This window comes from Falco punctatus (genome assembly GCF_963210335.1).
Source record: "Falco punctatus genome assembly, chromosome: 3".
Taxonomy (NCBI): domain Eukaryota; kingdom Metazoa; phylum Chordata; class Aves; order Falconiformes; family Falconidae; genus Falco; species Falco punctatus.
This window is the reverse complement of record NC_137582.1, coordinates 115,673,355-115,684,471: the sequence shown is the minus strand read 5'-3', so window position 1 is coordinate 115,684,471 and position 11,117 is coordinate 115,673,355. Positions and strand designations below refer to the sequence as shown.

The 11,117-nt window shown below is 52.4% G+C and overlaps 1 protein-coding gene across 2 annotated transcripts in view; it reads left to right on the top strand.

Annotated features, from left to right (window-relative positions):
- Window positions 1-261: 261 nt before the first annotated feature.
- Window positions 262-11,117, top strand: part of MAN1C1 (mannosidase alpha class 1C member 1) — a 69,177-nt gene continuing 58,321 nt past the window's right edge. Inside the window, exons 1-2 of one of the 2 annotated variants that reach the window (XM_080380976.1) lie at window positions 262-624; window positions 1,389-2,392. In XM_080380976.1, coding sequence (XP_080237102.1) covers window positions 1,826-2,392 — 567 coding nt within the window. In that variant the 5' untranslated portion in view covers window positions 262-624; window positions 1,389-1,825. The remainder of the gene's footprint in view (window positions 625-1,388; window positions 2,393-11,117) is intronic. The other variant, XM_080380977.1, reaches the window with a different exon arrangement.

The following is an 11,117-nucleotide window of genomic DNA, read 5'->3' as shown; positions in this document are numbered from 1 at the left end:
AGCGAGGCGCTCCCCCAACTCGAGCCGGGCGACCGTGGTAAACAAGCGGGCGTGTCTCCTGGCTTTCCTGGCGTTTGGAACAGCCAACGGGAGAGGGCAGGCTCTGCCAGATAGCCAATAGCGAGCGGGGGTGGAGCGTGGCGGGGGGGCGAGCGTCACGGCGGGCAGGCCCCTGTCTTCTGATTGGCTCGCGGTGCCCCCGCCTCCCCTCCGGGTGACCGTTGGCAGGCGGAGGGGCGGGGCGGGGGCGGGGCGGGGGGCGGTGCTGCCGGCGCTGTCGCAGTGAGCGGCGGCGGTGGCGGGCGGTGAGGGCGAGCTGTGTGTGCGGGCATCGCCGGCGGGTCCCCTTCGGCGGGGAGGAAGGCGGGGCGGGAAGGAGGTGAAAAGCAGAGGTGTCTAAGCAGCTTGATGCGGTTAGGTGCTTCCCTCTTGGATGCTCGGATGGGCAGGAGGGAGGAGGTGCCCCTCGGAGAGCCCGGCAGGCAGCCAGCTTCTTCCTCTTAATTTCCCGGGCGCTTGTGAGCGCTGACAGCAGCGAGGGGTTCTCTCTTTTGGGATGCGCGGGCAGGACTGAGAAGATTTTGCTCACTGTAGGACCCAGAGTGGCTTGGATGTGTCCGAGGGGTGAGTAAACAGGGCTGGGGGTAAGCAGGCGTGCGCCCAGGGGGTTTGACGGCGTGTTTGGGGGCAGCGCCGTGCCTGCCCGTAGGAGCAGGGGTGATGTGGGGCTGGGACGTAGGTCTTCAAGACGTGTCCTGCTTTTTGAAAGTGGTCCTGCTTGCTTTCGTGGTCTGAAAGTTGAGCTCTGTCTCTGCCAGTATAAGTAGGGAGGGGATTGGGGGTGTGTGTGGGGTGAATAACTCTTAACAGAGAGGCACAGATTTGGGAGAAAGGGGGAATTTACAGGGATTTGTTTAGTAAAACCAAAATCCGTAGATTTTTTTCCTCAAGAAACTTCGCCCGAGCCGAGCTTTCCGCATCGCTTGTTTGCAGCCCCATCGTCTCCAGCCCTGTGCGGGCGAGGGCAGCTCCTGGCAGCCTGGTGAAAAGAGGAGCAGCCTCGTCCCTGGCTGGCTGCTCCCTGTCCCCGGTCACCTGGGGTTCTCCTCGCTACCCCTCAGGGCGCGGTTCGCCCCTTGGCCCCGGGGATGCCCCGCCGGGAGTGCCCGGAGCTGTAGGGGCTGGTGCAGAGCTGGTAGCTGCTCGCAGACTAGAGAGTTGATGGCAAGTCCGGAGAGAGGGAACACCTAGTGTGGCTGGAGAGTGGGGGAACGGCTGAGGCGGCGGCAGACCCGCTGGGACAAAGGCTTATAACGCGGGCTGCACCCTTCCTGGTGTTGAATGAACACGGTCTTATCTTACCCCCCCCCCCCCGCCCCTCCCCGCAGAAATGCTGCAGCATGAACCCACCGCCTAGAGAGAAGGGACCGCACCTCCTCAGCGCCGCTGCCTGAGCCAGCCCGACAGCAGCCGTCCGGCGGGGAGCCTGCTCGGGGGACTGACGCCGGGAGCAGCCCAGCCCTGCCGCTCCGCCGCCCGGCCCCGGCGGGATGCGCTCGCCGCCGCCTTCATGCCGGAGGGGGGGACTGTGAGCCGCCGCTCCGAGCCCTGCAAACCTCTCGGGCAAGAACCTTGGGCAACGGCGCGGCCCCGCGGCGCAGCCCGGTCCGGAGCCATCCACGTGTCACCCGCCGGCGGCCCCCGGTGAAGGCGCTCGCTCCAGCCGGCGGTGCGGGGGGGCACCCCTGAGCCTTTCGCCGCAGAAGCCAGCGGCGCGCCCCGGGGTGGCGGCGGATCCCGCCCGGCGGCCGCGATCCAGTGCCCCATGGTGCTGCTGCGGAAGCTGCCGGGCATGCCGGGCTGGCCGGCGGCGCTGGGGCTGCGGCTGCCGCAGAAGTTCCTGTTCCTGCTTTTCCTCTCGGGCCTGCTCACGCTGTGCTTCGGGGCCCTCTTCCTTCTGCCCGATTCCTCCCGCTTCAAGCGCCTCTTCCTACCCCGCCGGGCCACCGCCTCCGCCTCCTCTTCTTCCTCCGCCTCCTCCTCCGCCGCCTCCTCCTCCTCCACCCGCGACACCGACCTGCCCCGCAGCCCCCCCGCCGCCGCCGAGCCCCGCCACGCCAGCCCCGCCGCCCCCCGCCGCCTCCGGGAGAAGCTCCGCACCGCCGCCCGCATGGCCGGCCCGCCGGCGCACACCGCGCCGGGCTCCCGACAGCAGGTGCAGGGCGGCGAGCGGCGAGCCGAGCCCGCCACCGGGGCGCCCCCCGCCCGGGAGACGCGAGCTCCGTTCCGCTTCGACTACGAGCGGTTCCGCCGGAGCCTCCGCCACCCGGTGCGGGGCAGGCGGGCCGGCGAGGACCCCGAGACCCGCGCCCGCAGGATGAAGATTAAAGAGGTGAGGAGTCTCGGCGCTGCCCTCCGTCAGCCCTCGCGGCCCCCCTCAGTCGGCCCTCACCTGCCCTCAGGGCCGTGGCCTCCCCTCGGTCACACCTTGTGGCCGTGTCCCCCCTTGGTCAGCCCTCGCCTCCCCTCAGTTGGCCCTCACGGCTGTGTCCCCCCTCGGTCGGCCCTCGCCTGCCCTCACGGCCATGTTCCCCCTCAGTCCCCCCTCAGTCAGCCCTCATGGCCGTGTCCCCCCCTCAGTCGGCCCTCGCCCGCCCTCAGGGCCATGGCCTCCCCTCAGTCAGCCCTCACCTGCCCTCGCAGCCATGTCCCCCCTCAGTCCCCCCCTCAGTCACCCCTCAGGGCCGTGTCCCCCCCTCAGTCGGCCCTTGCCACCCTTCAGGGCTGTGTCCCCCCCCCCCTCAGTCAGCCCTCACGGCTGTGTCACCCCCTTGGTCAGCCCCTTGCCTCCCTTCAGGGCCACATGTCCCCCCCCAGTCATCCCTCACCCATGTGTCCCCCTTGGTCAGTCCCCATGGCTACGTCCCCCACCTCGGTCAGCCCTCCTCTCCCCCCCCCAGGGCTGTGTGTCGTGTCCCCCCCCAGGGCCATGTGAACCCCGTCGTCCCCCCTGCCCCACCCCGGGCCATGTGACCCCCATCCCCCCGTGTCCCCCCCCCCCAGGGCCATGTGTGTCCCGTCCCTGTCCCCCCCCAGGGCCGTGTCCCCCCTCCATCAGCCCTTGCCACCCCTCACGGCCCCATCTCCTTGCCCCTGCTGTCCTCACACCCCGCTCACTTCCCCAGCCTTGTCCCCATTTCCCAAGGGCCCCTCGCGCCCCTTCCTCTCTCCCTCCTTTTTCCCGGGAAGGCGACGGGACTTGGGGGGTGTCTCTCTAGGTAGGGGGGTCCTGCGGCATGGCCCTGCGCCACCACCGTGCCCGCGGGCACACATGCCTGTCGGCGTCGGCACTTAGGGCAGCCTGACAGGGTGTGACTGGAAATTAAAGAACTGAAATTAGGCAAAGGGATATTTCAGCTTGGTTATTAGGGGACAAAAAAACCCAAACTTGCTTGGCGGGAGGCGGCTGCGGTTGTGCAAGAGGCTCCCTCCCTGGGGTGTCAGCATAAACCTGGCTGCTTTACACAAAAGCTGGGAGATGGCGAAACTTGGCGCTGCTCGGTGGGGACAGAGGGATGGGATGTGCCCTCGAAGAAGTCCGGGAGGAGGCACGAGGCCGGTTGTCTGGGTAAACCCTGTTGTCATTTACTCCAGGTGGAGCTGGCTTGTGACTTGCTGCCCACTATCAGTGACCTGAAAGCTGCCCTCGCTTAGACCCCCGCTGAGCCTGGGTAACCTCACCGGTGGGGTTACAGGGGTGTAACGGAGGGGGGAATTTGGCCTGGTGCCTACTGTTTGTGTGTAAAAGCCTGGCAGCCTCAAAAACGTTGCAGAGCGATCTGTGACCTAGTTAACCAAGAGCTGTACATTTTGTGTAGTAGTCAATTGTGTTTGTTGTATCTTTTGCTATGATGGATAACCAACTTGGAGTGAATTTTGGTCTAGTAAGAGGTGCCAATAAGTAAAATGCACAGATTTAATTAAGCAGAGTATAAATTTCCTGGGTTTGTTCTCTCACAGAGGTGCAGGCATTCTGCAAAGATGCTGCCCCGGGTTGAACAGAGAAGAAAGAGTAACACACCAGGGGCTTTCATCCACTGTGTTTTAAAAGCATTTTTTTAAAGCTCCCCTCCTGGTACCTCTGTCAGTTGTTAAAACAAAGGCTGCACCTCTGGTGAAATTCCAGCTTCTCTGCCAGGCACCCAGACACAACACACCCAGGGGTGCTGGGTTTCTTTATGATCCCAGGCGTGACTGAGCCGTCCTATCATTCTGCATCTCAGCTGCAGGGTATTTGGAATATTCCAGTACCTGGCCCTCTTGTGTGCTTGGGAGTTGTGGAGCGTGTGCTTGAATATGCCGTGGACCCTGGCTTCCAAGGTATGCTAGGGTAGCACGACATTCCCGTGAATAACCCAGCTTCCACTCTGTACAAACAAATCAAATTGGAAATCAAATTTATGAAAGCCAGTGGAATTCAGTCCTTTATTTGTAGTTAATTATTTTTTGAATGTAGGATTATTTCAAGTTGTATGGATTCAGCCCCATCTGTTTATAACAGCCATAATCAGTGCCGGGTAGCAGAGTTAGATTTTTCAAGGATGAGAATCCATAAATACTAGTTTTATGCTGACAGCTAATTACTCTTCAAACAGAGCCCTTATTCCTTAAAAGTGCCTGCACTTCTATTTATTCAGAAAGAGACAGAGAAGCAAATACGGTGCTGAGATATGAAATTGAATGTGCAAAACAAGGGATGGTGGTGCAGCTTGTGGAAGAGATAAGGTGTGTCCTTTTTTTTGCAAATCAAAAAGACATGAAGAAAACAAATCAAGAGAGGTTAGAAGACAAATGCTATATAAAAAGAAACAGATGGGTAAAAAAAAAATTGCTAAGGAGAAATAAGTCATGATACAGCATTTGGGTTAGCAAATATTCTTCATGTGATATGAAAGATGCTGGCAGGGGCAGGTAGTAGGTTTGCTGATCATTTTAAGGTGTTGTGTGCAGTAGCAGGAAGTAGCTTTTCTCTCCCTCTTCCAGAGCTTTAAGCCCTGTAATTTGCTATAATGTGTTCCAAACTGTACTGGTACAGTTTTGGGTTGGTTTTTTTTCCCTTAGGCCATTCTTTACAGGTCAGCACCTATGTAACAGGGAGGATGGATATGGATGGGATCTGTTGGTATTTTTCTCATCTGTCTGCCAGAGCCTGGATGAAAGCCAGGAGAAAGAACTGGTGCATGATCAAAGACTGGGGCTGATGCCCCACCTAGAGACTTGGAACTTCCTATTTTCTTGTAGGACCCTTCAGTGTGAGCAGGAGTCCAAGCAGGCATCCATGCTTTCCCACCCAGCCTCTCAGCTGCTTCATGCTTCAGCCGAAGAAGAGGGTGTGCCATTAGTTTCCTGGTAGCTAAGTGTGGAAAGTGTCAACTAATGGAGTCTTGCTAGATTTTTTCTGCTTAAAAGATACTGTTGTCCAGAGCATGAAACCCACCGCTGTGGTATCTCCTACTTCACTGCTGTTTGGGAAAGCTCTGAGCAGCGCCAGGGCCACCAGAGCTGTTTGCAGATTAAGGAGTCTGGCCAGGGGTATACCTGCCTCACTTGCTCTGTGCTCGAGTACTGTGTTTCCTGGTAGTGCAGAAAGGAAAAGATGTGGATGAGCAAGTTGAAATGGCACGTAGAAATCTGTTGAAAGAAGTAAGTGCTGCAGTGAGCTGAGCTGACGTGTGCATGCAGGTATTCTGCTTTGCACTGGGGTAACTTAGCCGAGTAGCAGATTTCTTTGATTTACCTTTCTAAAGGCAAGTCCAAAGTCAATAAGCAGTTGTTTTCCTGAGAAGGAAAAAAGAGAGCACCTGTATTGCACAGACTTGCTTACTGCAAAAGGTCATTGGTCACCTGGAGAATTGCCTAGGATATACTGCTGTGTGTTACCGTGGGCAGCCGACTACTGTGGGCACTCTGACCTTTTGAAGAAAACGGCAGTAAAACCAAGTTAACTATCTCCCCATGCTGCAGGTTGGGAAATTTAAAAGGGCTTGGGATTATTCATCTCTTAAACTGACCTCTGAAAAACGTATTAGTTCTGTAATTGATCAGTCATGCATGGCTTCAGGGAATAGCTAATTTTTTACTTGTGCCAAATACTAATCACTGATGTTCAAAAAAAAGGAAGAAAAAAAAAAAAGCGGTTGTATTTGAAAAAGTGACTGCAGAAATGCCACAGTGGGATTCCGTATTTATTTGCTCTCAACAATTTCCAGATCAAATTGGCTCAGTGAAAAGTCAAAATGATTTCCCCTCCAACTGCTGCTACTGCAAACTCAGCCTCAGATCTGGGAAAATCAGACCATGTGGTTTCTGCCTTTTGCATCATAACCAGTAATAAAGATTTTGCTGTTGGAGCTGAGCTGACAGTTTTGCTGATGATGGATGAAGCAAAACAGACTGCTTCTTGCTGTACTGTTGCTGTGTTGGCTTCATGGGTCTCATAGGTAGGCAAGCAGTGGGGAGAGAGAACAGCATTTCTCTTGAAGTATTTTTATACCAACCCTACTGTTGCCATCCAGTGCTTAAGGACAACCACGGTAACCAGGTAGACCAGAAAGTGTCTATCAGTGAAATTTAGGTAGCTAGCTTACCTCCAGTCATGAGATGTGAGAAAAATGTGAACAGTGAAAGAGATTTACTGATTTTTCTTTTCCTCTTTGGCTAAAAAGGCAAGTTTCTTTCCCTGATGCCTGAGAATACCTAGTGCCTTAACGTGACAGTGTCCTTTGTCCCTTTCAAATAAGGGAATATGTCAAATTCAGGCAGGCTTTTAGTCCTCTGCTGGGATTGTACCCTTGGGTTTGACACATGCATTCATTTCCTCAGGATTAGTAATACTGAAGCCTGTTTGTTTCACAGTGCAGTTCTCTTCATCCTTGCTTTTCTTCCTGTCTCCACCTTCATTTGCCTTACCTTGCTGTCTGCTGTCCTCTTTTAACACAGCTCTAAAGATATATTTGCTTTCAAAAATCTGACCCCAGGGGGGGAAGGCCATCAGAGTCCATGTACGCGATTATCCTGCATCACTCTGCAGATTAGCAGGCTCCTATTAAGGTAGATCAGTCTTTTAAACACAAATATCTTGACAGGTTGTCACTAAAAGATAATTAGCGAGAAACAGGAATGTTATCAGGAGCTCAGCTTTTGCGGAAAGTTACTTGGCATTGGTTGCCGAGTTCCCTTTGTGTGGTTTTGACAGCCCTGAGCAGTGATCCCTTCCGCAATGAAGAAGCGGGTGGTGTTGGGGCAGAGCTGGGGGGTGCAGCTTGTTCTCCTCCTGAATTCCTGCCACAGCCCTGACCCTGTGTGTGAGCAGTGTAATCTGGGCAGATGCTCGTCCTGTCTCACACACCGTGGTGGAGGCAAGCCTTGGGTCTTCTCAGGGGAGGATGTGTAAGCACTGGGAACCGGGTTGTGATCACCACTTTATTGAAAGCAGGGCTCAGAACAGTTCTCGGTTTGAGTTACAATTGGCCTGTTGCTACGATGCTGTGAATCACATTATTGGTCGTCCCTGAGCCATCTCATTTCTGAAACCAGCAGTAAAAAGATTTCAGACATCTTCCCTTTCCCTACACTGTGCAACTTCTATACTTCCATTTGGAGAAAATGCCTTTTCTTTCTGTAATCTGGGGATGAACAGTACTACAAGCAAATAATGTAATCTGTCAGTGGCTTCGGTACGTGAGTAGCACCACACACAGTTCTGGATGGAAGTGCACCTCCCCATGCACATCTTTCTCACTGAGACCCGTGGAGAGCATCTGATCCTTTGTGCTGGTCAAATGTAAATCCAGTGCCTTCCAACAGACTCATGGACACTGGGGGTAAAGAAAACTGTTCTCAGTAAAATACTTGTTATAACAGAAAAGAGTGATGACCTCAAACCAGTCAGGTATACTGCGATCAGATCCTAGTTCTTTCTCTGGGGTAGAAATACCTTTGCAATGAGAGAATTTCTCCGCAGCTTGAAGCACAGGCTGGCTCCAGGCTTGCTGTAATTTTCCTTTGCTCTATGCTCCTTCTCATGCATTTATTTACTGAACCTGTGAAAAAGGGTACTATACTGTAAATCCCACAAATGGTGCATACAGTGTGTTTTTTGCTTCACTAGCCTCCGGTGGATTCATGCAAACAAAATTTAGACCTAACCTGTCTCAGCCTCTTTTGGTTGTAGGGTATACAGTTAATTGACTACAAATGTGTTTGTTCTGTTGGCATAATACACAAGGATAGAAAATATTCGCATGCTGTGATCTGTGCTACAGTGCTACTTGCCTTAGAGATGCCAGTGATACCTTAGTGCACACTATTACTGATATTTCTCCAGCTGAGGGCACTTTGGAATTTGAGAGTACTGTGCAATTTGAAGACATTTGTTCTTATCTACAAAATCTAGCAGCGAGAGCACTCTTTCCACAACAACTAAATTTGGTGTGAGGCTAGTTTATAAACCGCTACTTACAAGACAGTGCACTGTTCACACAACAGCAAAATTGCTGGAGTGTGGACCTCTCCAGGCAGATTACAGATAATGACTGAAGGCAAGTGCTGGACATGGTGAAATGAGTTTCCAGGACACACACAGGCATGTCGTGCAGAAGGACCTACATCTTGCTGAATTACTTCAGTAAATACACATAAGCTCTTGGAAAGTTCTCGGATCTGAAGATGAGGGTTTGGGGCAGCAGGGCTGGTGTCTGGTTGCGGCCGTCGGTAACGTCCTGCTGTAACCGTGTTCGCGTACCCTTGGGGAGCAGGACTGAAGGTGGCTGTGGTCCAAGCAGGGGTTGCGCAGCTGGGGGGCTGCGACGTGGCCTGCTGTGCCTCGCTGCGTGGTAACGGTGGTGGGCCAGGCTCCCCTCACCCCCCGTTCTGCCATCAGTCTGGGGACCGTGTATAGACAGTTGTGCAAATATTTACTAAAAAGCAGTCACCTTTGTTAAGATTTCTTTATTCCAGCCAAAATATTTATAGACTTCTGATTAACTTTTAAATCAACAATTAAATCTGCCCCTTAATGAGAGAAAGACTTTTATGTTTGGTGTTCTTCCCTTTGGATCTGTATGCAAAGCTTTACCGGGTGATGTTAATCAATCATGTTAGTTTTCTATTAGTCTATTATTGTTGTTTCAATTGTTTATCATTTTGTTTTGATGTTTTTGAATATGTTTTCTGGTATTTAAAACAATTCAGATTTTAGTTAGGAGACTGAGGGGGGGGAAAGAGAATGTATCTTAGATCAGTCTGTCATTTAGTTCTGAATATAAAATTGACGTGAAGCTGTCAAAAGGAGAAAGCAGGAAAGAGTATTCACTTTGTTGGTGAGAAGAAGAAATCTTGTGCTTGGAGCATTCTAATTTTTAAACTTAGGGAAAAGACTAAATTTACACTCCCCCCCAAAAAAAGTACTTTTCGCTGAATGCTGTGAATGGATTTGGCGTGAGGAGCGGACACACTCCCACGATTGCTGTCTTTACTGCGTATCCCCTTGGTGCTTCAGTTCATCATATGACACAGTATTTTGGAAGGGCTCCAGAGAAGCTGTCATGGGCAGTGGTGTCAGTGATCCGTGCATAATGCGAGTGTATTGTGCATGATGGACCCAAACCGTTGTAGGAAAGAGAGCACAGTGGGAACACTGAAGGACTGGATAATAAACATCCTCTGTTTATGGGACAGGGATGTTACTCATTTGTACTCTTACTAAAGGGGGCAGAGCATCTACTGTTAATTAGAACAGGACACTGGGTCCTGGGTCCTGTTCCTGATGGCAGATTAATCTGTATGGATCCAGTATGTACCTCTCTAAAATGGGCACAATTTTTTTAATTCCTAATCCAGCAAGGTAATATGCAGCAAAACTGTTTCCTCTCAGGCACTTCAGTGTTCCCTGGGAGGACGCTGGAGCAGAAGTAATGGCTAAAGGTTGCACTAAACTGAAGTGACTTTAGTGCTTCCCTTTTAGCATCTACTTATCTTGACAGCAAAGATGCAGAGTCCCTCATGTGTGTATCTGCTGCGTACTAGAATCAAGGGAGAGATCTCGATGGTGCTTGAAAAAGGAAAGTGTGCTCTTAAGGCTTACTTCTTCCCATAGCAGAAAGGTAACGGGACCTGATTTTCTAGGAACAGGAGTCCTGTGAGCTGGAACCCCCATGCGTCCTTAGACAGCCCTCGAGCAGTTTGTACTTTCTCCATCCTTGTGTTTGTAGTTCCTTGGGTGTCACCCACCCCTGCCCCGTGGTGTCTGTTGCTCTTTCCAGTGTTCCCTCTCAGCTGCGTGGGCCAGAGGCAGCGATCCAGCTCTGGGTGCTTGGTACACATAGCTGTCTGCTGCCCAGCGGGCTGTGGCTGGACAAAGCGGGAGCTTGTGCTGCTCCTCTGCCTTTAGTGGAGCACTCCGTGGGTCTCTCCACCAGTCTGCTGGCAATTTGCACTGAACTGTAATTTCTCTGTAGCCTTTCCCCTCTGTCAAACCCGATTGAGGTTCTCCAGCTCAGAAGTTACCGGGGAGGATGGGCAGACGACAGCAGAGCAGAAAACAGTTCTTGGGCTTATTTGAGCTAATTGTTCTGATGGTTGTGATTGAGCAAGAGCCAGGAATTTACTAGTTTCTGATCTGGCCTCCAATGCTTCCATTGCATGGCCATGGAGCTGATGTAATATTTCTCTCTCTCCTAGTTTATTAGTGGGTAGAACGATATCCTAAGAGTAAGGCTGCAAAGAATAATAAATGCAAGAGTCTTAGAAATTCTGCAGCATCTCATCGTGCCAACAGCACTTGCACAGGGTGATGATATACAGTGAAGCTGTATGTTCAGTATATCCTAGAGAATGTCTCTACTCTAAGAGCTGGTATTTGCTTCAGAGGAAGTCGGTGACAGAACTCCCACTGATTTACAGAGCAAGATGGCTCTGAAGACTGTCTGCACTGAGAATTGGAGCCATGTTAGTAACATCTGAGCACACTGTGTTTAAAACAGGGTTCTTGCTCTAATTGTGTTAACATGATTTCCCTGGGCAGTAAAGAAAGTGCATAACCATGTACTTTGCAAAGT